Source organism: Amia ocellicauda, chromosome 13 (genome assembly GCF_036373705.1).
Source record: "Amia ocellicauda isolate fAmiCal2 chromosome 13, fAmiCal2.hap1, whole genome shotgun sequence".
NCBI classification, from domain to species: domain Eukaryota; kingdom Metazoa; phylum Chordata; class Actinopteri; order Amiiformes; family Amiidae; genus Amia; species Amia ocellicauda.
The window spans coordinates 29214755-29242244 of NC_089862.1; the positions used below are offsets into that span (position 1 = coordinate 29214755).

General features: G+C 38.2%; 1 protein-coding gene across 9 annotated transcripts in view; it reads left to right on the forward strand.

Moving 5' to 3' along the window:
- Window positions 1-27490, forward strand: part of LOC136766734 (amyloid beta precursor protein binding family B member 2) — a 129336-nt gene that overhangs the window by 98178 nt on the left and 3668 nt on the right. For 7 of the 9 annotated variants that reach the window (XM_066720492.1, XM_066720497.1, XM_066720494.1 and 4 more), the window contains 6 exons: window positions 17552-17666; window positions 20074-20161; window positions 21826-21906; window positions 22365-22412; window positions 25433-25548; window positions 25950-26126. In XM_066720492.1, coding sequence (XP_066576589.1) covers window positions 17552-17666; window positions 20074-20161; window positions 21826-21906; window positions 22365-22412; window positions 25433-25548; window positions 25950-26126 — 625 coding nt within the window. The remainder of the gene's footprint in view (window positions 1-17551; window positions 17667-20073; window positions 20162-21825; window positions 21907-22364; window positions 22413-25432; window positions 25549-25949; window positions 26127-27490) is intronic. The other 2 variants (XM_066720496.1, XM_066720500.1) reach the window with 1 other exon arrangement.

The following is a 27490-nucleotide window of genomic DNA, read 5'->3' on the forward strand; positions in this document are numbered from 1 at the left end:
AGAGGCTGGAAAGAGAGAGAGAGCGTGAGAGTGAGTGAGGGGGTGGGGGCAGGGTGGCGGAGAGAGTTTGGTTGGCAACAGCAGCAGCAGCAGTGGGAGCCGCGGCAGCGTTTACAATCCACTTGATACAAAATGAATGAGCTGCCCGTCTCTCTGGGGGACTTCGCCACAGGTCGTTGAAGTACACAGCTATATCAGGAGCACTTTGCATCATCTGATGCATACCGATGCCTGAGGGAGAGCACAAACCAGCCTGAGCACTGAGTGCGTTAGTGGAGGCATTTGACGTGCTCCGCATTCAATCTCTCTCTCTCTGTCTCTCTCTCTCTCTCTCTCTCTCTCTCACTCACTCACTCTCGCTCCCTCTCCAGCTCCCACTCGCTGCAGTGCAAGACCAGGATAAAGGGAAGTCCAAAGGAAAGTGAGCAGGACCCTGACTTTAAAGAGCTGCCCTTTGTAAGAGACTACAGTTTAGTAGACCTGAGGGGCAGGAGAGAGAGAGGGAGGGAGGGAGGGGAGGGGAGCTCCTGAAAAGGGGAGGAACGTCTTTTCCCTGTGACAGCGAAAGACACATGCTGTCCCCGAGTGATGCGGTTAATGACCCAGGGAATGGCATGATGCTAACGTAGGGATGGCTGTGCGGTTTACTGTAAGTACTTCAACTGCTTTCTTGTGTTTTTTGATGGTTGCTGGTTGTTGTTGTTTGGCAGTGATGTTTGTGGCAATGATTTCCCTTTGTAAACCAGACCTCAAAATAGAGTTCAGTCCTTGGTGAGTCTGAGGAGGGTTGCACAGATACTGGAAAGTATTTTTCTCTGGGTATTTCCCACAGAAGAAAGATTGAAAGAGGTGCAACAGTCCTGTTTACTGTTTGCCACTAGATCGTGTCTTGTGAGCTCCACAGACTATGTGAGAGAAAAGTTGTCAAAGCTGTTACATTTTTACAGTAACTAATTTAGAGTGGATGTGTTGGAGGGCATGTCAATGTGGATCTAAAGATTTAAAGATCTGAATATGAGTGTCTGTTTTGTAATCATTAATTCATTGTTGTTTTTATACAAGAGAGTCAGACTCAGAATAGACAATAGCATTGTAATTGTGTTTCCTCCATTTTTTTATAAACCTGCATTGACCAGCTTTAGATTATTTGGCATTTTATTGTAGCTTATCGACAGTGAAATAGAACTTCACTGACATTGTCAAAACCATTGTCAAACCTTGATTTGTATTGGCTCCAGGGTAATTTGCATTTGCCTTTAAACAAAGGATTTTCATTTTTAGGGTAATATATCTTTGGTTACTGTCTTTGTGTAACTGATAATAGCTGAATATATTCTGAAGAACAATATCCTTTGTCATCACACCTAACATTTTTTTTTCTTAAATTGGCCTGCAAGAATGAGTCAAAAACACATATGCCACATGGTGGATTGCTTCAATTCTGTAGAGACTTTATGAAAGGAAAAGTGCTGTTGTTCAGAAAGAGAAGTCAGAGGGTGTCACTCAGACATCACAGACTCTGTCTTACTTAGTGCTAATTGAGAGGTGGTTTAAAAGCGGTTTCATTTCACCTCCGTCATTAAAAATCATTGATGGGATTCAAGGTTTGACTAGAAAAATGACAGGGATGTGAAATTAAATATTAATATAAATGGTCCAGAAAAGAGAAAAAAAAGTGAACTATTGTAGTGGAATGAATACAAATCTGGTGGGGAAAAAAGCTATTCTACCAAAAATATATGAAATATTACTGTTACTGTTTGCTAAAAACATTTACACTGACTGACTTGTAGCACTGTTAAAATGCAATATATATTCTCTTATATATATCTAATAGGTTGACTCTTGTTTTATGCTGGAAGTAATTATAAATGTTTGCCTTTTTGGGTTTGCTTAAATATTCTCTCCATAACTTGTTCTGGGTCTTCCCCGTACTTTCAATAGATACACACAGTAGCCTATTCTTCGCAACACCCACTTTACAGTGTGACATTAAAAAATTACCAAAGTAAAATAAGAAGCAATGTACCAGCTTGAAAAAAAGAAATGTCAATATCAAACAATTTCCTCTTTCTGGAAAAAAAAAAAAAATCCTTGTTAAATGCAGTTCCTTACAACAATTGCTTTTGTCTGAAACCTTTTCTCTTACCATTCGGTAACTGAGGTCTGCCCCGAGTTTTCAGTCACATCAGCTGTGCGGTTGTGAAATCACGCCTTAACGTGCAGCACCACCAGCCTGCATCATTAACCTTTATTATTTAATGAGCTTTCTTTGTTCCACATTCCCTCGGCCCTGATGACTGGTCCCACTAGAGCTGCTGATGGAACCTGTAAATGTACCTCCATGCATTATACATGCATGGCCCCCAATGTGTCTCCTGCTGGGTAATGAAGATTTCTTTCTCATTTTCCATTCGTACTAAGGATAATCTGTCTTGGTTTCATGCTGGTGAGGAACGTCCCGTCTGCTGACTGGAAAATGTGCATCTATTCCGTCTGTAGGGGAGCTTACTTTATCTCTCCCTCTGTCATAAATTACCCTTCAGCATCCTGACACCTCTGAATTGCTGGACACTTATCTGCCTTTAATTAACATTCTAGTGATTAAGTACAAAATGAGCTTTGTCATGGGTGTGGGGAAAAATGGCCTTTGGTTGAAACCACCAGGAATTGATGGTCTACTTGCAATCTTCCTGGCTATTGTGATATGTTAACCCCCTTTTTATGAAAAAGCAAAATTTTTCCTTAGGGCCATTCAGGGATTAGATGAACCACATTGTGTGTTTATATGAGTGACCTGTCTTGGATTTTGAAGTTTTTCTATGAGGATAAAAGGCTATTAGGATTTTTCAAGGAATGGTGATTTTTTTCTTGGACTTACAGAGCAGGTTTTGTAGGATCTGTTCTTGTTGGGCTTGGATCACCTCAAGGTGTTCAGGAAGATATTATTGGATTTGTCCAAGCTTTATGGAGATTTTTCATTAAACTCCTTCCAGATTGGATGAATTCAAATTGAAAATTTCTGTGACAAACACAGAATGATGCTCAGTTTTCCTTAGATTTTGATTGGCGCCCATAATATAATTTAATGTTGAAAAAAAGGCAAAGGAGACATTTATTTTAATTCTTCTATATAAATGAGTTTATGTATATATAGGTTTTCCATAGCTTAATGTGCTCTGCAGCAAATACATTTTTAGTCATCCTGGTTAAGTGTAGTATGAACAAAGACCTGGCTTTATAAGACTACAAATTATGGGATCACCCTGAAGCTATATGGTCTCAAATATATCATCTGCTGTTCTGCAGACTGTTGGTTCCTCATAGACCAGAGTGTCAGCCCACTCCGACTATAAGAAATACAGTCACATTGAGGTGCCCTGTAATCAAATGTCTCTCTGTTGAGTTATATGGATTATTTTTGCACAGTTTTCAAAGATGTAATTGAACTACCATTTGCATAAATTAGTGTAATGTAACCTGACACCAGCAGTAAGGCATGAAGTATGCCCCCCCTCATCCTATGCCTTTACAGCCAGTCTCATTCAACACCACAGAAATCCTGGCTGAAGATTAAAGTAACTATGATTAATTCACACATTAAGCACATTTATCAGATTTGAATTTGTGTGTGTGTTTGATTAAGCACGACTGAATATTAAACACAATTAATCACACCGGGCTTTTTCATGATGAGAAGTGATTAGAGGGTTTTGTTCATATGTAGATGTTATTTTCTGTGTATGTTTCTATGTGTGTGGAAAGCATGCTTTATTCTTTTTTTTTTTTTTAGGCAATTTATATTTCACCTCAAAGTGTTAGAGTATTTACAAAATAAGGTGAATTATGTAGTCCCCTCACACCAGAGTGCACACTATAAAAGCCTGTTAATAGACATTTTGCATAAACGTTGCCTGATATATTCGTAAATGCACAGAATCCTCCCAATGTACTGTAGTAGCAAATCCAGGAACCCTGTTGTAAAAACAATTGTCTGCAGTGGAACATTTTAGTTTTTGTGCTTAGTTGCACTTTCAAATTATTCTAACTAAATTCAGATTAAAATGAAATGCCTGCAATGAGATTTAATTGCCTTCACTGCAGCTGTTTATACTGCTAAGCCTATGGACAATTTGGCGTTGTTATCTTCAAGAAACCATTGAAACACTCTGGACCAATGGCTGAGAATTAGGATTAAAGGCCACGGCTGCAGTGAGGGCTGCGTCTCATAATTACCATACCGGTTTAACCCTGGGGTTTTGCAAGCAGAATAATACAAGAGTAGTGATGAACCCTTTTGTAGATACCATGTAAGCCATTAAACCTATTTAGAAGTGAAAAAACAAATATAACGTTTCCTTCCCGTTTTTTGTTTCGATCTAGTTAATGATTTATTCAATTTAGTAGTATTGTGGTCCATTTACATACTGGGGGGTTGGTTATGTCTATCACAAAACAAATGAGCTCCCAGAGGTGAGGTAGTACAGCAGGACCTTTGAGACTGTGGTGACTGAAGGTTAGAAAGCTTTTGGAAGAAGAAAAAAGAGCATCCTTTAATGCATATACAGAAATGTACTGAAGTTTCTTAGTGATTGTGGATTTGCAGTAGTTCTGCTGGGGAGAAGCCAGTCAGATATTGCCTCTGAAAAGGTATCATAACCTGCATATATAACATTTTCGCTGCTGAGATTAACCGCTTTCACATTAGTTTCTAGCCACCCATATTGCCGAAATAATCTCCCTTTTAAATCTTTGTTATTTTAATTACTCCAAATATGAAAGCACCTCTCTAAATATCCTGGTAATAACCTTCTCTTCTATTCCTTAAAAATTCACATGGTTTACTGACCATCCATTTAAGTAATTTAAGGTAAATTGGCAGCGCACACTGGGTAATATTATAGCTTCTACAAATCTTCTAAACATGCTAGTAGCAAGCTTTCCATGTTTTCAGTGAGCCGCTTTATGTTTAATTATGTGCACACTGCAACTAAAATAGCAGAGTGTTTGTCACAACCACTGTCATCCAGGTCATCAACTCAGCAGTTACATCTTTTCTGGGAATAAATATGCAGTGAGACTGTGGTGGCTGTTGGATGCTTTCAAAGAAACAGAAATTCATAAACCGTGAGATCCGTTGTTTCCCCAAGTCCAGGTCTAAATAAACAATAAACAACTGTTTATTGATTTGCATATGCTTGAAACAAAACAGTCCGCGTCCGAGCTGGAGTTAAGTGGGCTAGTGTTTGTACAAAATGCTAATGATAGCGGCGCTTCCACGATGTAATCACTGTGTTATTTCAAATTGTACATGACATTTCATATATCAGTGTTAATGCCGTAGCTGTGGAAGACCCAATCTCAATCATAAAGAGGTTAATTGTGCAACCATATGATGTATAAATTATCATGCATTAGCTGCCAATAAGCCATCTCTGTCAGCAGATTGCTTTTTTAATTTGCCAACACCGCCCCAGCCCCCAACTCAAATATTAAAACTAGTCGTCTCCAGAGACTACAGTCCTTCCTGTAGATTTGTGTAAGAACCCACATCTGCAAATGTAGCTGCAGTACCTGTACGTGCTGTCCTCCACCCACTGTGCAATGGGGATATTATGCGTGCAAATATTAATTTCAACTGATATGGCCATATGGGTCTCTCAGATTTTATCATTTACAGATTTCTTTTGATGCATCACATGTAACTTGTAACACATGTAAATGCCGCTGATTAATAATTAGGCCTAAATGACACGATGGGCCGTTATAAAAGAGGAATTTCTGCTTTTAATATGGAATTTCATATGTTTCCCCACAGATACAGTTTGGTCTCCCTTTAAAATTGAAAGCTGATTTCAGGTCTGTTCTTGGCATTGTGAGGTCTTAACCTGGCACAATTACATTAAATACACCTGTTTGTCCATTTCATTACATTAAATTGTCCCGTTAGCTGTAATTGCAGAATCTCACAGTGGGGTTTCAAAATAAGCAATCACTGATACCTATTGTACTGTTTTCATTGGCATTTGCATAGGGTTATATACTGCATGTAAAAAAGGGGACTATTCAGCTAATATGGCCAAACATAATCCACAAAAACAATGAAAATGTTGAAACATCTGTGAAAGTATCAGCAGCTCTTTCAGGTTCAGTGTCCCTGTGAGGTAACAAGTCATTTATCATGTCTTCAGTAATGCAAGGCAGGTTTTACAATGGAGGCTCTCGCCTAGTGAATAGAGCCGGCTGCCCTTCTGGGATCTGGCGCCCATCCTCTTGACAAGAAGTGAAAGCCTGTTGTGGGATCTGTATGGACAGTTCAGTGCCGTTTCAGAATAAGATCAACTTTGTGCAGTTCTGTGATTTCACACAAGTACTGCAGTGAATTTCACAACTAATTTAGGGTTTGCAAACATCCACAATGAATGTAATCTGTCCTAATGAAACGTAAAGAAGAAACATTAAAAAAGACAGACTTCCTCTTGGTGCCATTTGTTTCCCACATAATGGGAAAGACAGACATTTAAATTGATATCATTGTGTTTTTTAAATATGTGGGCAGCATTGTGTAATTGTGGTCAACCGTGATTACTCCGGTGTTCTCTTTGTATTCAATCAAAGACACTTGTGGCCCTTACTGGTTACATTTTTGCTCTCCCTTTTTATAGAACATTTCAAGATACTGCTGATGTATACTTTGTTTAAATTCCCATGAGCTCCCATGATGCAGGTAATTTTACTGTTTGCTGTTTGTTGTTGGCACCTTTGCTATTTTTTTTTTTTTGGGGGGGGGAAGTCGATGCATCATCTGCAGTGCAGTGAGTTTAGTGTAGTAGTCCTACAGATTCAAGCCAGGAATTGGCTTCAATATGATATGAGGGTTGCTGGTCTCATTTAGATCATGTGTAAGCATTTTGATGCCTTGCGTGCATGAAGCAAAAGGTCAAAACTACAATGTATTAATCCTTTTTGTGTTTTCCCCCTGGTATATGTGGGTCAGAATAAACAGATGTTATTTCCAAATACAGAGTACTGTTGCGTACAATTTTTAAAATTGTTTTAAAATCTGAGTACGACAAAATCTGTCATTACAGGTTGAAAGTGGGACTTTAGTACCACTTTTTAACAATGGAAAAGGATGGATTGAAAATGATGACTGCTACTAGTAATTAAGGACTTGACAGATGAGGTTCTGTAAATTAATCCGTGGCAGCCAGATGGACTAAAAAAAATGGATCCTAAATGGATGAGTTAACATGTCTCGGATATCGTGACCTTTCATTATTCCTCGATAACTTCTGAAACTTAGAAGCCAGAGATCCATTCTGCCTAATGGGGCTTTAATGGTGTCAGGACTCCAGCTGCTTTCTGATGCCAGATGTGTAAATGTCCTACTGACAGAATCACAGGGGTTTGAATTGGGCTGTGGTGGCCGTACTCAACACACAGCAGTTTCTGTAAAAAATAAATCCATTCTTACATGCTGGCTTCTAGGGTTTTAATCAGCTAGCCAGCTTCCTTCCTATTTCTTGTTCTTTTTTTCATTCATGCTTTCTTTTCTTTCAATGTAAAATTTGTGTGAATGTCTAAGGAACTCTGTCAGTGAAATACATCAATTTAATGTTCTACGGTTAAGGTCTCTACTTAGGTGTGTGTTGCTTTTAAAATATACATGATTAAATCAATTCAGTACTTGAATGCAGGCCTTTTTGATTGGAAAAAACATGAATGAAAGGACTCTGTTATGTAGCATATTGAGACAAACCCAGAGAAAAACAGGCGTCTCCAATTTGAGTTGAACCCTTCACCAGAATTGCTAGTCTCCATCTCTTTGTCTCCATTGTCTTTGTTTATTCTGTTCAGAATTATGCTGGAGTAAAGTATCCCAAATAATTGATCCCTGATTAAGGAGGAGAACATGCATTTGTTGAACAGCTACAGCTGGGCAATGCCATATTATTGTTAAATATCTCGGCAGAACAAATAATGTGTGCGTATTATATATATATATATATATATATATATATATATATATATATATATATATATATGTATATATATGTATATATATGTATATATATGTGTATATATATGTATATATATATATGTATATATGTATATGTATATATATATGTATATATATGTATATATGTATATATATATATATGTATATATATATATATATGTATATATGTATATATATATATATGTATATATATATATATGTGTGTGTGTGTGTATATATATATATGTATATATACAAATATAGACAATGAGATATAAGGAGGCACATGTATTGGCAAGTAACAGCTAGTGATACATTGACATAATACATTTCCTTTGTGTTGTAATATTGACATTTTAAAATAAATTTAAGTAAATTTTCTTATTTGTTTTCTAGTATTTTATTTTTTAATACGAACATTTAGGTTTAATGTGTTTTTTTTGTTGGTTGTTGTTTATTATTGTTGTTATTGAATACACAGAATAGTATTTTAATTCTGCACATATTTTAATTTCTGTTTGTTCAGTGTTTGTATTTACGTTTTTGTCATTTGTCTTTAAATGCTTATTGCCGAACTCTGTTTAATGGATTCTCTATGATGGACATGAGTTGGGTTGGATGGATGGACTGCGAATCCTGTCTGGCTGGGTTTCTGTATAGGCCTCTGTGGTGTAAGACGATCATTGGCCATCTGTTGGAACCTACAACATGGCTGTGATCATCAAAGTCCACTGGTGGAAAAAGGGCCATTAGTCTTTAAAGTTGGTTATTTTGAGGGGAAATAAAAAACAAAGAAAAGCTGTAAGGTTTTGTATGAACTAATCATCGCTTTCTGGACAGAAATTTAAGACACTTATTTTTTTGGTTAGAGTGGGAAAAAAAATCTTCAGACAGCCTCTGTGTTTTTAGGTTTTCTTTTGGTGGTTCCTTATCAACCCCATAACTGATTCAATTAAAATAGTAATTATCACTTGATTGCCTAACTAAAATAACCTGATACACTTGGGAATCAATGCAAAGTCTCTACCCAATCAGTCTTTTTTTTTTTTTTTTTTAACTCTTGTGATACGAATCCAGTTAAATATTTGGTTGCTGTGTACAGCTCTTAACACATTTACTAACTACAAGTCTCCTAAATGAAGGACTCTGGCAAATGAGTTTTGTCAATTTGTCTTGCATATGTTGGTGATTTGTTGACCTGAAATGGTTTTAAAGCAACAAACATTGGCAGACTTTACACACAAGTTGAAACCTCCTGATAGCCACACTATCATCGCCCTTTCATTTCGTATCACACACAAATGACGCAGGTACTACAAACATGAACACAAAACAGCTGGATGATCATCAACCGACACTTTCCTCTTTGTCTGGTATACCACCTCATGCAATCTACTGTTCATTATTTGAATGACATATAATTTAATATGCACAGCTATTTTTGTCACGTACTGTGATATTTTAATAAATCCTACAATACTTTATTGCTAATGAGGTATTTTGCATTTGGAATGCAGATTTAAAATAAACCCACGTGTGAACAGTGGGGTCAGAATTGGCATGACACAAGAAAGTGCCAGAGATCTGTCACCAATCTTTTAACTTTTTGTGTGTAAACTTTATTGGCACGTGTGTGAAATGAAACAGAGTAATTTGCTCAGAGGTCAGATAGACGGTAGTTATAAATGACCTCAAAATTCTATTTTGAAATTCCCATCCCATTACATATTGCGTGGCCGTCTTTCTTAGCGTATGTCTGAGTCTTTGTCATCCAGTTGGAAGCTTGAATAGCTGAGCAAGTCCAGGAGCAGAATTTTAATTAAAATTAAACCTGGCTGAAGACCTACATACAGAGGGGAAAGGCAGTAAATGGTTCTCTCCACAAAACGAACTGCATTCACAATGCTTTGGTAGTCTTGAGATTCTGTTGCTTGGCTGAAGATCAGTCAACCATACTGCTTCTTACAATGTAAAATGTCAACTTGGGAGAGAAATGTTTTTGTTTTTCTCCACTCTCTCTGTAAGACTTTTCTTTACATACATACCATGAACACCTTCCTTACACACATCTACCACACCGGCCCTTGGAAGAAATATGTTCAAACCAATGCATACAAGACGTTAGGGTCTTATGAATACTCCTCTTTTTGTTTTTAAGTTTGCTTTTGTTAGTTGTGTTACGGGTGGCATATCTTTGCATTCTTAAAAATATACAAATACATTAATTAATGAAGCTTTCAGAGTTGATTTGCCTGAATGAATGATTTGCCAGAGGCTCCACTTAGTTATTTTTTGGTTGTTTTTTACTCAGGATGTAACAGCATATAATTGGCCCCTCGGGTAATGTGCTTTTAAATAGGGCTTGCAGCTAGAGTAATCTGTGTGGGTTTTTTGTCCCTGAAAACTAACAAATTTGGAATATGTCAACCTGTTTTTCCAAGAAATTAAAGCAATAATAAATTAAGGGGTAAGGGGAACTGATTCGTTTATTTAAAAAATTAAAGCATTTCCTACTCATAATTCCGTAGTGCATGTGTGCATTGAACTATTAAAGCTGCCCTTTGTAAGTGCTTAAGCTGTATTAGGTCCTATTATGCCCCTCACACTGTACTTTAACTAGCGTGTACTCAGGTCAGAGCTTAAAATGAATGAGGAAAGGTGACACTACCAGTACTACTACTAGTTTGTCAGTTGTGTTTTCCTGTCTCCTTATGGCAGTGTAGGGTTATTGTCTCTAATTTTGGGAAGAGCAAGATCTGAACCCTAAGTGGGCGTCGCTCAGCATCACAGCATCCCTGATTTTGCTCACTTCCTGTAACGTTATTGGCATTACTGATTTAAAATGAATAAATACATAAATAAATATTGGGCACAGAGATTCAACGGCCTGGTAAATTTGTCGAGACATGTTGGCGCAGTATAGCTGACAAATCTGCCCCTACGGTTTCTGATCAATGGTTGCAAAACAGACTTCAGTTTCCATTGTTATATCTCTTTGCAATTGTCACAATGAACTGGGAATACAGCATTAAATCTTCAAAAATTGATCAATACGCGTAATTTTAACATTTTCTTTAATTTCCTCTAACAGATGGTCTTTCGTTTTCAGAATTTGTCACGGTTTGAACTGAAGAAACTGTCCTTAAACTTGAATTACTTTTTTAATTTTTAGTTTTTTTCCCCTTACAGGCCAGAAGGGAAGGCATAATGGGTTACATTACCAAAGAACAGTTTAGTTTCGCTAACAACAAATAGAGTCTGATCAAATGCTGATGGTTCTCAAATGGTAATGAAACAAAAGCTCTGTAGACATGGATCTATAGATACATTTTCAAACAGAAGTGACTTTAAAAGCCCTTCCCTTCTTCTCCAAATAGCTATTGTTTGAAATCTCTTATGTTTTGCCGGGATTATGCTGACTGTACTTGTGCTTTCTTTTTTCCTTCCACTGCTTTCCTGGACTCAGAGAGAGGTAAATCTTTTCAATTTCTTGCTTGCTAGATCGGCTTTCTTTATTTTCCTCCGACTTTCTCAATCTGTGTAGTATTCACTCCTTGTTCTGCAGCGGTCCCCGGGGGCTGCAATAGCTGTGCACTGTCAGTGACCAGAGCAAACACAGAAGATTAAATCTCGTTAACCTTGGCTTTACGGTTCCGGCACATGGACATAGCATGAGTGAAAAATAATTAATGGTACCGTCTGAGGCATTGCCGACCCAGGGCAGCCCGCTGATATTGTATTCAGCGATTTAACCTTTACCTTCCAAAGATAGGTGCCAGAAACCGCTCATCTGTAGCCTCTGTTTCTGGCAAGAGCTCAGTTCTTCATGCATCCGTGTTAAGGAATATAAATGTTATGGAACCAACTCCAGATTTCCATCGATCAGTATTCTTGTCTTTTTACAAGCACCTGTAGTTCTTGCTGACACAAGCTCCCTCTTGTAAGATGGTTTGCCTGGTTAACTGTTCCACTCGGCTTATAAAGCATTTTTTGCTTCTTGCTTCTTCCAAGTGCATATTATGTATGAGCCATTCATATTGGTTATTAGTATGCACATTCCCCAGGTCATGGCACATGTTTTCAGTTTCGTTTTATATGTATTGGGTGAAATGTTTTTGCATGACTTTTAGCATCGGAATTAATTGATATCAAAATTAATGTTAGCAACATTAGTTGAGATTGAGGAAACGTAGGAGAATGGAAATGCACATTTCAACACATTGATAGATATCTGTTCACCAGCGGTTTGTTTTGGAGCTTTTGAGAAGAATGCCGGCAACCATTCTGTTGTTTTGGAACTGGAACGCACACGAGCCTCCGTCATTAGAGCGCTTGTGCACTGCTAGGCTGTGATGAATTTGTTGTATGCAGAAAGTAAATTATAATCTTCTTAAGTCCCGAGAGAATTGGTGAACACACACATTATCATAATGCCTTCCATTAAAATTCAATGAAAAGGTCAAAGCAAGCAACCCTTTTGGTTTGTGGCCCTGAGGAATTGTAACTGAGAGGCAGCAGTCTGTTGTGAATCAGAGTGACACAGGGCCGGGGTGGGAAACTCCTCTCGCGCTGGCTGCTGCAGTGCTAACCGTGCCGGTCACCCCGGCCCAGCTGTTATCTCTTCACACACAGCAGCACTCAGATTTATTACAACACCACACTGCCGCTCTGCTCAGGACTCGCTGTGCATATGAAATCAAAGCCCTGACTTAAAATACTGGAAAAGTGTCAAAGCTGCCAAACTGCTGCCTCAGTGATGACATTTTTATGCTACCCCTGCTGGTAATTTAAGGACTTAAGACGGGAGGAAAAAGAGCACATGGGCTCACATCATAAAAGGCACAACATGAACATGGGTCATCTGAAGTACTGCAGTGTATTAGTCCATGCTATGCTACTGTTCCATCCAGAAAGAAACATAATCTAGTTTTGATGTATTCATTTCTCAGAATCAAGTAAATATGTTCTCACAGGGCTCTCCAACTTTATTCTTACCTCTTGAATTACTGCTGCGCCCGACGCAGGAGACGAATAATTCGGGACAGTACTCTACATTTCTGTCACATAAAGATTCATGTTCGTTAGGTTATAACAATTGAACATCGGTATTGGAAGTGAATACCTGCACTTGTGCTCTTTGACCATTGGTATGGAAGGGTTCAGTCCTGGGTAGGGCTAGGGTTAGATTGACCAGTGCACATAGACTTGCATTAGTGTTGGGCAGGCCAAGACGGGATAAGCAATGGACTTGTGTATCTTGAAATTCAAATTAATTTAACTTACGTTGGAGATCAAAATATTCATTTTGTTCGTGAATGGATATTTTCTGAGGGTGTGCAAAGCTCTGTAGTTGACTAATCTTGAAATAATAATTTTTTTACACTGCTTTCCTCAGTCATGTCACAGTGTTTCTGGGTCAGCTTAAGGATGCAAGAAATCAATTAAAATTCCTCAGTGCATTTTTCTTATAATTTGCACTTTAATTAACCTGAACATAGTCATTTTAACCCAATTATGTATATAAATATCGGTAAACCTACATGGGCTTGCAGTGTATTAATTTTAACATTTTTAGCCGTGATTTGTCATCATTCTGAATTCTGTCTCAACATATTTACTGAATTTTATGGAAACAATGGAATCAATTTGGGTAAAGCAGTGTTGCTTAAGTGGACTGTTTGTGAAGTGGAATTTAAATGTGTTTTCCATGCTAGTTTAACATAATGTTTCATACATTTTCTGACAAATTTACACAAAATAGCCAATCTGTGTAAATGCAGTCCTTAACATCTGTAATTACTGGACAGAGTCACTAATTTAACTGATTAAAGCTAAGTCCTTAAGATGAGCTATACAAAAACCCTGCTGGCATTTTGCAGGGATTAGCTTGCTGTTTATTATACAGCTATAAAAGCACAAAACCATGTCAGTTGCTCACTTGCCTAAGGACCAAGCAAGTGACAAAGTTTTTCAGTATCTTTCCGATACATAAACTTGCCTGCAGTTTACTCATCTCAATACAGCTGCAGGAGCTTCTGTTTTTAAAAGCAAACCTGTATTGATATGTACAATAACATTGCAGTTTTGCTTGGAGATATTTTCTCCTCATTCTTAGATAATAAAAAAACAAATTCTAACTGTGCTTTACTATAATTGATTTTGTTCTTTTTGTGTTTGCATTGTTGGTTACAACTATATTAAGACTAAAAAGATCAGCTTATTAGCTAACAATATAAAAGTTTCAAATAATTTTATATCAAAGTAAAAGGTTTAAATCAGATCTTGGTCATCGGATGTGACATTGAAGTATGTCTTTATTAACCTCTTATCTTAAAAACGGAATATGCCGGTGACTTCTGACAACTGAAGAGTTAATGGATTATACATCTTATCTTCCTACTACTAATTTCTTGATTCAAGGACCAAGTATTCACAGTTTTTATGATTACTCTTATCACTTAATGGTGAAATCAATTCCACACCACCAATGTTAAAACAGGAGCTATTTAGTAAGAATACAAGCCCTAACCATAATTTTGTGTCATTCTTTTGCCATTTCCAGGCCTCGTGTAGGTATATAAAACCATGTCCTTAATTGCTTTCTGATATTATACATTTTAAGCTTGGGCTTTTATTTTATTCTCCTGCATGGTGACTCAAGGTTTGGTCTCTTTTCCACAGACACTAATAAACATGTGGATTCTTGATTAATTAAAAAAAAACGACACAAACTGATTGTACTACTGTCTCCAAAAAGCCTGATTCCATTATGGACAGATAGTTTGGTATTTATTTGTTTTTAAACATTATTTCAGTTTGAATACTGTTATAAAAGTCTTAAATACTACCTAGTTGGACACATGTGCCAACTGAATACATTAACTCATCAACAGAGCAGTAGGCTATTGATTAGGGGAAATACTGATTTAAACTGCAATGGGGGAAAAAGCCATTAACATTGCACCCTCCAGTGATAATCTTATTTTTGCACAGGTTGCCTTATTATTGCACAACAATTTTGTTTTCTTACTTTCTCTAAAATAATCTAATTATTCTGAATTCACATGTAAAAAATGTACTTATGTCCTTATGGCGGATGTCAACTTAGAAGAAGTAACGGTTTAAAATGTCCCCTTTTTCTGGTCCTATGTCAAAGCTCAATATTCAATATTTTGTAGATGCTCCTATTGTATTCTGTATGTACTCCTGATATTACAGGATCCCATTGGCTGGCGGGTAGGATGCAGCAGTCCACACACTAAATGCATGCACAGAAGCACCATTTCAGTCTATCCGGATGCAAATGATGCTTCACAGTCCCTTGACTCTACTTAAATGTCAGCTTACAGAAGGAGACTTACCCTGAACCCATTTGTATTTCCCTGACAAGGCTAGGCCTCTGACCGTATACTACTATCAGAGCAGTATATGAGACAGACAGTTGTGAGGGCTTCAGTGCCTGTTCAGTCAGTCCTCTGTTTATGGAACCTGACACTACTGTTAGGGAACACTGTCGCGGTGGTGCAGGTCCAAATACTTGATTTTCTGAAAATTAGCTGGGTGACGGGGAGGTTTGGAAAGTCCTGATGTTAGAAAACTGCAGTGGATTTTGGCCATGACAATTGGATTAGTTACTCTAGATAAGCCTTTTTTCCCTCCTATTTTCATCTGTAGGTTTCTCAAGGCCAAAATTCTCTTGAGGGGCACACACTACTGCAGATGTTGTTGTTAGTATTTATTTGTTTATTGGCAGACACCCATATCCAGGGCAACTTAGTTTACACAAGCATTACAAAAGTACAGTAATCCAAATCAATACAAAATGTGATTTAAGCATTAAAAATATTTGTTTATTTAAAACGTGATGCAACACAACATGTTGTTAGTCACGTCCCATTGGCCTTGAGCGATTTTATCAAGGATTAAATAAAACCAAGGCCCTCAATTACAGATGCTGAGAAACTAAAATTGGGAGCAAGAATCAATTCTTTCAATAAAAGCTGAAATAAACTAACCTTTCCCATTTGATTTTTCTCATCCGTAACTGTGAGAACTCATTCCCAAAACATAAACACTTCAAACTCTGAATAAAAATGTGTTTTCCAGTTTTGCCTGAGAAGGGAGACTTCAAAGACTATAGAGAAATGTGTTTATGTATGTGTGTGTGTGTGTGTGTATATATATATATATATATATATATACACTCACCTAAAAGGATTATTAGGAACACCTGTTCAATTTCTCATTAATGCAATTATCTAACCAACCAATCACATGGCAGTTGCTTCAATGCATTTAGGGGTGTGGTCCTGGTCAAGACAATCTCCTGAACTCCAAACTGAATGTCTGAATGGGAAAGAAAGGTGATTTAAGCAATTTTGAGCGTGGCATGGTTGTTGGTGCCAGACGGGCCGGTCTGAGTATTTCACAATCTGCTCAGTTACTGGGATTTTCACGCACAACCATTTCTAGGGTTTACAAAGAATGGTGTGAAAAGGGAAAAACATCCAGTATGCGGCAGTCCTGTGGGCGAAAATGCCTTGTTGATGCTAGAGGTCAGAGGAGAATGGGCCGACTGATTCAAGCTGATAGAAGAGCAACTTTGACTGAAATAACCACTCGTTACAACCGAGGTATGCAGCAAAGCATTTGTGAAGCCACAACACGTACAACCTTGAGGCGGATGGGCTACAACAGCAGAAGACCCCACCGGGTACCACTCATCTCCACTACAAATAGGAAAAAGAGGCTACAATTTGCACAAGCTCACCAAAATTGGACAGTTGAAGACTGGAAAAATGTTGCCTGGTCTGATGAGTCTCGATTTCTGTTGAGACATTCAGATGGTAGAGTCAGAATTTGGCGTAAACAGAATGAGAACATGGATCCATCATGCCTTGTTACCACTGTGCAGGCTGGTGGTGGTGGTGTAATGGTGTGGGGGATGTTTTCTTGGCACACTTTAGGCCCCTTAGTGCCAATTGGGCATCGTTTAAATGCCACGGCCTACCTGAGCATTGTTTCTGACCATGTCCATCCCTTTATGACCACCATGTACCCATCCTCTGATGGCTACTTCCAGCAGGATAATGCACCATGTCACAAAGGTCGAATCATTTCAAATTGGTTTCTTGAACATGACAATGAGTTCACTGTACTAAACTGGCCCCCACAGTCACCAGATCTCAACCCAATAGAGCATCTTTGGGATGTGGTGGAACGGGAGCTTCGTGCCCTGGATGTGCATCCCACAAATCTCCATCAACTGCAAGATGCTATCCTATCAATATGGGCCAACATTTCTAAAGAATGCTTTCAGCACCTTGTTGAATCAATGCCACGTAGAATTAAGGCAGTTCTGAAGGCGAAAGGGGGTCAAACACAGTATTAGTATGGTGTTCCTAATAATCCTTTAGGTGAGTGTATATAGCTGTCCTAAACAAGCTTTATTTAAACCCATTTATCAATTCGATGTACCGATATCAGATATCAGTTGAATCATTCTGTTAATTTAAGTTAACTGAATTTTGCCTCTCTTTATCTTTATAGGGACTTTGCCTATGTAGCAAGAGACAAAGACACCCGAATACTAAAATGTCATGTGTTCCGATGTGACACCCCAGCAAAAGCCATTGCAACAAGTCTTCACGAAATCTGTTCCAAGGTGGGTATGTGCCGAACGTATCCCCTTTTCTTCAGTGGGACTCTTGATTCATAAACTTGAAAGACCATTTCTCAATGAATTATCATCCCCAGCCCTTTCAGTAGACATTTTGTTCACTTGCCCTTCGCTTCCCGTTGTCTCTTTTGTTTTCCTCTTGTTTCAGTGTTGACTTTGAGGTGGTCCTTTTTCACAGTTTCATGGCTTCCTCAATCAAATGGTTAGAGTATCCTAGTTGCAGACTGTTTATTAAGCTCCCTGAGCCCCATACACGAAAGCCATCACTGGTTTGCCCAAAGAAAATCATATTATCTTTTCTACTGGGCTAATTCACCCATGCTACGAAGCCAGCGTGAGTAATCTAAAGGACTCAGGCCTTGGAAAACAGAAACACCATGATGGCCAGTTTCCTCCAATTTTGCTGTTGCAGATGCCACTAGTTGCTAATCAAATAGGCATGATCCCACTATATGTAAGTAAACTAAGAATCAAATTAAGTTTAGTTTATTTATAGAAAATATGGAAGAAAAGACTTGTGCTCTGCCTGTTCTTTATGCTTTATTTTGAAGCTTATGGAAACTGTCAGGCAGTGACTGTTTTAGCAGCTGAAATTTTACACTTCAGGAGGCACGAAGAAATTTTAAGAGGCTCTGCAGAATTAGATCACTCTGCTCAGAGCTGGACTGTATTTGAATGTGTGCATTTAAAATGAAACACCGCAGACATGTATAATGCATCGCCAGACTAAAAAAGGCTGTTCTGTTCACTGATGGTATTTTTCTGTGGATATGGTTGGATTTCCTCACATGAAGTACATTTAAAACCTTGATCAGCTCTATTTGCTGATGAACAAATGGCATTGTTAAACATGGCTGGATCATTTAGGTACTTTGGAAGGCTTGATATGCATTTTTTTTTCTATTTTTTTAATATAGTTAATTCAAGCTCAATTTATTTAACCTATGAATATATTTGTTCAAGTATACCGCAGGCATATGTACAGTATTGATTAAGGTTATATTATGTAAGTGTGAAATTATTTTATGCAATGGGACATTTCCATATTGATTACATTATGAAAAGAAATACACTGAGGAAGACCCGGGTCTCAGGATTTATGCTCCTGTTGACTTTCATTCAAATATAGTATTTCAATTGCACAGTGATTTTAAACTGTCAATTGATATACTTTTATACATACAGCAAATCAAAGAATGTTTGGCAATGTCCTATAAAATGTTATGCTATAAATATCCCTCAAAAGTGCATTCCCTCTCCAAGCAGATTGACCGTGTGCGCGAAACGGGTGTTTGTCACATGACATTTCCTCCTCACTGGACCACCATGTCTGAAGTCTGATCATAGCTGAGAGGGTTAGGGAAACATATTTCTGTAAAAGGACTGCTAAAAACTATCACCGTGGGCCTCTGTCTGACGTGAGAATAAATAGGCTTTGTCTTTGAGCATTTCCCAAACAATCTGCCTCCTCATCGTTCACTCGGTGAGTCTGATCCAACTGCCCAAGAATGCTGGGAGCTGTCATGTACTCTGTGTGGTTTCTTTAAAAAAGCCAGAGATGTCAGCAAAAAATGGTAGACAGTCATACTGAATTCAAGACGCATCCCTAATTTCATTAGGGGGTAATATATTGATGACCTTGAGGAAAAATTCTGCACGTCAGGTTTTTTTATTTTGTGTAGTAAATTTTATTGAGAGTGTGTGCTTCAGTGCCTGTTCCCAGTAATTGATGCTGAAATGTCATAAGTTTGTCTCAAGCTGATTTATTGGCTATATTTATACATAAATACACATATATCTATTTACTGTGTATGTATGTGTGTGCATGCATGTTTGTTTGTATGTATGTATATGTGCATCATACACACATACACTCTCACACTACAGATCAAAAGTTTGGAAGCAAAAGAGCACAGAAAAATTGTTTCTTCTTTTCTCTACTTCCTGGATAGCTTATGCCTGAACAGACAACTGACTCCTAAAACACAGCTGTTAAATAACATAAGTTTTATTATCAGCCACGTTACCTGTGGGAAGAATTATTGAGCATATGGAGAAAATGTGTGTTGTTGTTTTTTATTTTTTAAATAGAGAACTTTTCAGGATTATCTACAGCACCTTTTCTTTTAGGTCTCTTTTTTTTCTCCATAGTCCTAGCTCTTCAGCCTGACCTTGACATAGCAAGTCAAGTCTCATTTCGTCATGTCTTCTGAAATGGCCAACCTCCCTCCAGAACCTGCACATGTACCGTACTTTACTGCGTGAAGCCTTCTGGCTGTCACCTGTTTGTTCCTGTGTGATGGCAGGTAGTGCCGCCTCCCAGTGGACGGGTGACGTGTTCTGTGTTGTGAACTGGAGCATACAAAATGACGACTTTCTTGTTTCTCCCCAGATTATGGCGGAGCGCAAGAATGCCAAAGCTGTAGCCGGCAGCTCATTGCAAGAGAGAATTCAAGTGGGCTTGGATGTTCCTCTCCAAGGTAAGTCAAGCTTCTGCAGAGCCATGGTCCCTGCTGCCCTGCCAGTTCACTTCAGAGCTGAAAGACAGGGACACACTACCCTTTTAATCTTTCTCTAAGATTAATAGCAGCTGAAGTTTAATTTGCCAAGATAACCATTGAGCCTTTCTCTGACACAGGTAGCTTCTACGTTATTCCAACTCCTTTCTTTGTCATATAATAGTGAGAGGGGGATTCTTTCTGTAGTTTTTTTTTCCTGCCTAGAGCCTTAATTATGTTTTTTTCCTCATCTAAGAGTGTTTTCTACAGATTTCAAATGAACAAAGTGGGCACAAGTTGAATGTCACTGAATGTGGTGCCGACTGGAAACAATATATATTTGTATTTATTTGGATTGAGCACATTTAGTTAAGTGACGCTGATGGCAGTGTGTAGCGAGTAGTTTGTATTGATTGCTCTTCATTGAAAGAAGGAAACATAAACTACTGTATATACCTTGTCCTCACATGATCTTGTATTCTACATTATGGCTTTGCAATCAAATCCTCAGCAGTTGAGATTGGTGTCTGTGGCTTGTCCTACTGAGCTCTGGCTATGAGCATATAATTTATCGTTCTTTTTTTTCCATCCGTATTACAAATGACATTGTTTAAAAAAGCAATGAAAGAAAAGTGTTCGAGAGCAATAGCTTGCAACAAAGTTAATCAGTCATCAACACTTTCAACATTGTTAATGCATTATTCAGAGCAGAAGGTTGAGAACATTAACCAAATGTACAACAAAGATTAGAGGCCCTTGTCATATTTGGCTAATAGATCATTAAATATTCATCATAGTGAAAAATTCCAACAAAAAAATTGACCTACATTTGTCCAGTCATATAAAAAAAGAGTAAGAAAAATTGATTTTATGAGCTGACTCAATAAAGTTAATCATTTAAACTGTGAGGAATTTCCTGATAAAATGTTCCTTCATGATTATAATTTGTGGGACAAAATGGCCTCTTTTCTGTATCACTTGTGAGCCTACAAATTTGGCCAATAAATCTGAGTGATTTACGAAGGTATAAAACACGATTGATTATTATTTTCTTATTTTATGCCTGTATACATGTTTTAAATGATTACATTGTCCCTGATGACAGCTTTACTCACATGATAGTCCTCCTTATCTCCCAGAGCAGTAGGGGGAATACTTTATAGTATTTGGAGCCATTTAAAAGTGTTTTGTTTGTTTTCAACTAATTTACCTCGTGTAAACTGCTTTAAACAGCTGCTCAGTTCTGAGTTATTCTTCTTGATAGTAGACTAAAAAGTTAAAATAAGGTAAAAAAATCTTTCTTCTTGGGACAGTAACTTTAGTTCTCTCTGCACACAAAGACAGTAATGGTAGGATGTGATGTCCTGGCATCTTTCTAAATATGGCAGTTTGTGTTTGATGGTGACTTGAGAGGTTAGCAATTGCATCACATTGACCTAATCCAGAACCAAGTATTATATGTTGAAAGCTGTCGTGCTTGGGTCATACAGGGATTACAGTTAATTAAAATATCCAACTGACTACTGCAATAGCCATTTCTTTGGCTTTCTTTCATGCATTAATGTCTTGGACAATGGCCATGTTTAAAACTATGTAATTGTGTGGCAGCAAGAAAACCCAGGCTAATTTCGCTCTCTGTCCAACAGATTTTCCGACACCAAAGACCGAGCTGGTGCAGAAATTCCATGTGATGTACCTGGGAATGATGCCTGTGGCCAGGCCTATAGGTAAGGAAACATCATGTAAACTAGTTCTACTGTTATTAATTTGTATATTTATTTTGTGTTATATGTTTACACTACCTTAATAAGATTTGATAGAAAAGGAGTCAATAAGGTTTATCAAGTGTTAAAGTTCATAGCAACAGGTAAATGTGAATCGTAACTGAAGATTTACCAAGACTGCTCGCTTCCTTCGCTTGTGAAGGTGTATTTTTAAGTTGTTCTGTTTTTTGTTTTGTTTGTTTTTTGCTTGTTAGTTGATTGCTTTTTTGCGGGACAAAATTAATATATTGGTTTAGATTCTCAAGATAGTAACAGCAGAAGACATGCAGAGTGAGGAACTCAGAAGAGCAGGGATAAACTGAAAGTATCTGGGTATCTGTTGACGGCTGAATTATTGCATGTGCTGTTTGTCCCAATCTTGGTGCTAAAGACTGTATATCTTGTTTCTTTCATAATTAAAGAACCTGGAGGCAACAACTCCCAGAAAATTCAATCGGTAGCTATAAACAGTAAGTGCCTGTTTGTAATGAATAATAATAAAAAAAAAAGTAAGCAGGGAACTAGGAAATTGCTTCTAACGCATCAATAGAGACGTCTACTGTGACTACAGTGACATGGTGTCCCGTGCTTCCACTTCCTTATCAGCCATGTCTTTTATGTGAAGACGCACATCTGCTTTTCAGTACTTTGTAAGATGTTGCTCTCCAGCTCTTTTCCAGCTGTGAAAAAGCATCATGTGAAAGGTATTATGGTCATGTCGAACTGAAATCTCAAATTCAATTACTTATCAGGCTTCCCAGTTTGTTTTAATATCTTTTGTCATTTCATCTTTCTCTGCCACTTCATTACATAGTTGCTACATAGTACTGATCCCCTGATGCTAATAACTTTGATATCCAACAGACTTGTAAGCCATTCATATTTCTAATACAGAACTCCCCTCTCTTCTTGATTTTTAAAATCAGAGTAAGGCTATCTATGGGGGTCTGTTCTGCTCTGGCACTGGCTGTCTGTTCAATTATAGTTGTGTATGACTTTCATTCATTGGTACAGTAAGAGGAGGCTTTTTGTGTGTGTTTGATTTGTTATTACCAAATTACCAGGTTATGATTGCACTGTTCATCTCTTTTATTAGCTTTTTTTTTATTTTATTGACAATATGTATTTGCCTGCTAGTCTTTGTTTGAGAAATATGGTTCACTTTGAGGTCAATGCTAGGGATTAAAGTCTGTGATGGTTGCTGATCAGTTCTGCAGTGCAACCTGGTCTTGTAATTATTGAGACGGATGTATTTTCATCAGACAGAATTGTGTTCAAGAAGGGATATTCACATAAATTGAGAGCCTGATAGGTAAGCCTTTGTATTTAATATTTCCTTTCAAGGTGACCATAAGTGAGACTTTTAAATGCATGTTTCAGCTGGACAGATTTGGAGTCCTACCTGCAAGACTTGTACAGGGGATGTTTGTGAAATATACACACAGACACCCTGTGTATGTTTGGAACGTCCCAGTAATGTTCCTTAATGGAATAATGGCTAACAATGAAGTAGCTTTCTGGTTCGGAGACCGAGCTGAAATTCAGACATTTTCCGAGGGGCAGCCTGAAATAAAATTGGAACGTTATGTTCTATTGTTTTTTTATTGTGGCTTTTGTAGAAGCGTCAAGCTTTTGAAGGCACTGTTCAAAACCGCTTTACCGTAACACAGACAATTTGGCATTAGAAGGAAAATAGTATCTCCACATCTCAGACAAAGCTTTTTGTAAAGAAAGGACATTGCCATTATTTTGATGTACTTTCTAACGTCTCACGGAGCTATGCACATCACAGCTTTTGAGGGCATTATTGGTGATCTGCACTAAAATTACATTTTTCTTTTTTTCTTCTTTCATGTTTATAAAATGCAGCAGGAACTTTGTTCACAATTCAATAGAGCCTCCATATTTGAATTTCAGGCCTCTCTTCTTCCAAACCGCTTCAGAGCTGTGGTGTCTTTTGCTTTCTTTTGTTTTTAAACTAAGATTGATGTCATTGCATTTAGGATTATCTACACTTAAATACTGTTCTACATTATGTGGATGTCCAGCTCTGTAACCCATGTTAGTTTCAGGCTTTATAGGCCTGTGTAAAATCCAGAGCTCGTTTTGGTCAGTACCCCAATGACAACCACCTCCCTGCCCATTACCAGTTTGGCCTCAGTGTTTGTGGAAGTATTCATCCATTACAATGTTATAGTGTTTGTTTTTCTTGTAAAAACTATTCTCTCCTTTGTTTCTTTGGGGAGGGCGTTGGTAGCTGCAAAACTGAATGCTTGTTTCCAGTAAATATATTTCTTTATTTTCCCTCCAAGGAGTAAAATCAAGTGTCTGTCCATACCAGTGGAATCACAAACACATTAGGCTTTCAAAGACTTCCCCCTCAGAGTATCCCATGAAGTAGCATCTTCACCTGCTCTTTTGGCACCATTTTTTTTTCTTTTAAAGCAAAACAAAAGAATCAAAAAAGTCATTTAAAAAAGATTCAGGCTTTGGCAGCTCATTTTGTCTGATGGAAATCTTTCAAATTCATAATAATAAACCCTTTCTTTGCTATAGCCTTTTGTGTTATAATATCACCTGAACTATTAACCACAGATGTCACACTCCAGCGGATTTTAGTTTGCAGTGCATAAGATTGAAGATCCTATTTAAATGTGTTAATTCAGGATTTAAAATGTATCTTAGCAGATAATTCTGATATGTAAAAATATGACAATTATATAGGAATAAAAAGAACATGTTAAAAGCACTTAAAAATGAACAGTTTTGTGATGCAATACAAATCAAATCTACAGGGACTTCAGTTCAGTGGTTTATAGCAATATGGGATATCATTTTGTTTTACCAACCAAGAATTCCACTAAAAACAGCTCAAATAAAAGAGGTAATGTATTTTTTTTTGGTGTTGTGCCACAGTAATCATCTTCCTCTGTGCACTTCTGCTGATCTTCTTTTAGGAGTTTTGCCAGCTATTTTACTAAACAATAAGTTAGCATGACAAATTATATTGTATGAAGGAAAAAAATAAAAACATGACCCCAAAATAATGCAACTAATAACTTAACAAAAAATGTTTAAGGAATGCTGCTCCTTAGTTATGCCCTTTGCTCTTTGAAGCTTTGGTTGGGTTGGGTTCTCGCCCCATTAGAAGATGCACCAGAAAGGAATTTATTGGTTTGTATTAATAACATGAACCTTGAAACATGAAACTTGAGCTGCGAAGCATCAACATGCCCAGCTTCAGCTAAATAGCAAGGCGATGTCATACACTGTGCCTCCAGCCTGCTGTCCACACCACAGCAACTCCCACAGTCTGTTCAGGTGCCCGGACTGAACCCTGTCGGTGACGGCAGTTCGGTGCTGTGAGGAGCTTTCATTAAACTAACAATACCATGCCCTCTGACCTGTGACCATTTCCCCCCCGTGGAGAGATGAGTGAGATGCACGGTGCAGGATGTTCTTCTCTGGTTCACGTCTGTGCTGTCCGTAGGTATGGACATACTGAATGGTGCCATCGACAGTCTCGTGGCCTCTGCTATCAAGGAGGATTGGATGCCAGTCATTATGAACGTGGCGGACGCTACTGTTACAGTCATCAAGGAAAAGGTAAGCTGTAACCACAGGACTGGCCTTTTCAACCATAAACATTTCTCATCTGAAGTGTAAGAGGCTCACGCACACAAGGGAGTCTTTAAGGCCTTAAGTTTCCAGCATTAGGATGTCTCTGCGATTGTCACCCTAGAATCAATGAATAAATGTTTGGTCTTAATAACACACACCGTCATTGGAACACAATTAATCCATTTGCATGTTTTTCTCTAAGAGTGTTCACTTTTAAAGACATTAATTTTAGGTCTTGCCCTGTGGGTTCTGCTTGCCTGCTGCACTAATGTACTGGGACCGAGGTTGACATTTTTCTGTTTCATGAAATATAAAAGAGCATGTGCACTAAGAGCTTTCTGGTTTGTTTGTTTGTTTGTTTGTTTGTTTCCAAACCTACTGAGAAGGAGGAGGAGGTGTTGGTGGAGTGCCGAGTGCGTTTCCTGTCCTTCATGGGCGTTGGGAGAGACGTACACACTTTTGCCTTCATCATGGATTCAGGAAATCAGCATTTTGAGTGCCATGTGTTCTGGTGCGAGCCCAACGCGGGGAACGTGTCTGAGGCAGTCCAGGCAGCCTGCATGGTAAGTCACTTCCACTTGGCCGACACTCAGTGGATATATTAGGATAGATTTAGTAGCGGTTAACAGTGGGACGTTGTGTGTCAGAACCAGTCCAAGCTTTTGCTTCTCTGATGGTTTCAAACATTATTTATGATTAGTCACTTTTCTATAGCCCCAATAAATAATTCCCACATTTACTTTAGGTCCCCAGATCATATTGTTGTTTTTCCACATACTGTACTTTGGTGAAGTCAGTAGGCGCTCGCTAACTTAAGAACCTGCGCTCTCTCTGGTTCCTGAAGGGCTGGATTTGGGGAGATGTAGTCTGATGCAATGCATAAACCAAAGATGTACACTGTGTTGTCCTTGTGGAGCACTTAAACTGGACTCATCTTAGGATCTTAGAATAGTTTGATTTCCTTGAGGAGTGCAACAACACTCCCAGAGACCTAGGCGTTTGCACTGTGTCACCGAAACATAGGCTGCCACTTAGCACGCTGTCCCCATGAGTGTCTGACAGGGAGATTCATATTAAAGATTTAAAGCTAAACCCTCACAGGATGGCTTTCAAATCTAAAATACGGTGGACCTGAACCAATAACCTGTAATTGACTGAGACTAAATGGAGCTTGTGTCTGCTATATTCGCCGACGTTTTAATTAAAATAACATCCTAGATTGCTTTGAATGCTGCTCGATATGGACGTTTACTGTCACTGGAGGGAAGGTGGGTGAGCTATGCGTTTAGATCACTTAGGCAATAAACTTTCCTGAGATGCCCGAGTATGAATATCTTCTAGCATATCGATTAACGCTCCCTCCCGTGCTTTGCAGTATTGATCACGCCAGCACGCTGTTCTCAGTGTAAATATGACTTCACGTCTGAGAATACATAAGCAGCCAGCAACCACAAGCCAGGAGCTGCTGTCAGATTAATGACTTTATTTTACATGGTGGGAAGATCGTTACACATATCTTGATAATACACAGCTGAATGGAGGAGGCGTTTCTCCGATTGAAGTTTGGGAGTAAAATAAGTATTTCCTTTATAAAAGTAACCACAAGAAAGACATGAAACATTTCCACACAACTGAGGTCAGTCAATGGGAATCTCTATGGGTTCCTCCAGGTTGAATCAGTGTTCAATAAAAAAAAAACGAATTGGTAAATAAGTATACTTTTAATTAACAATATTTGTGAATCACCAGATAACATTGTTTCAGATAAAGGGTGTGAATACTTTCTACTATATCGCTCTACCGCTCTGGAAAAAACTCCCAAGTGCAGGTATCAATGTTAAGTGGTCTCTGAATTTTTTCCAGAGCCGTATATGGATGCTCACTGTGAAATAGCTTCATGGTGTAGGAACACCATGCAGACTCTTGG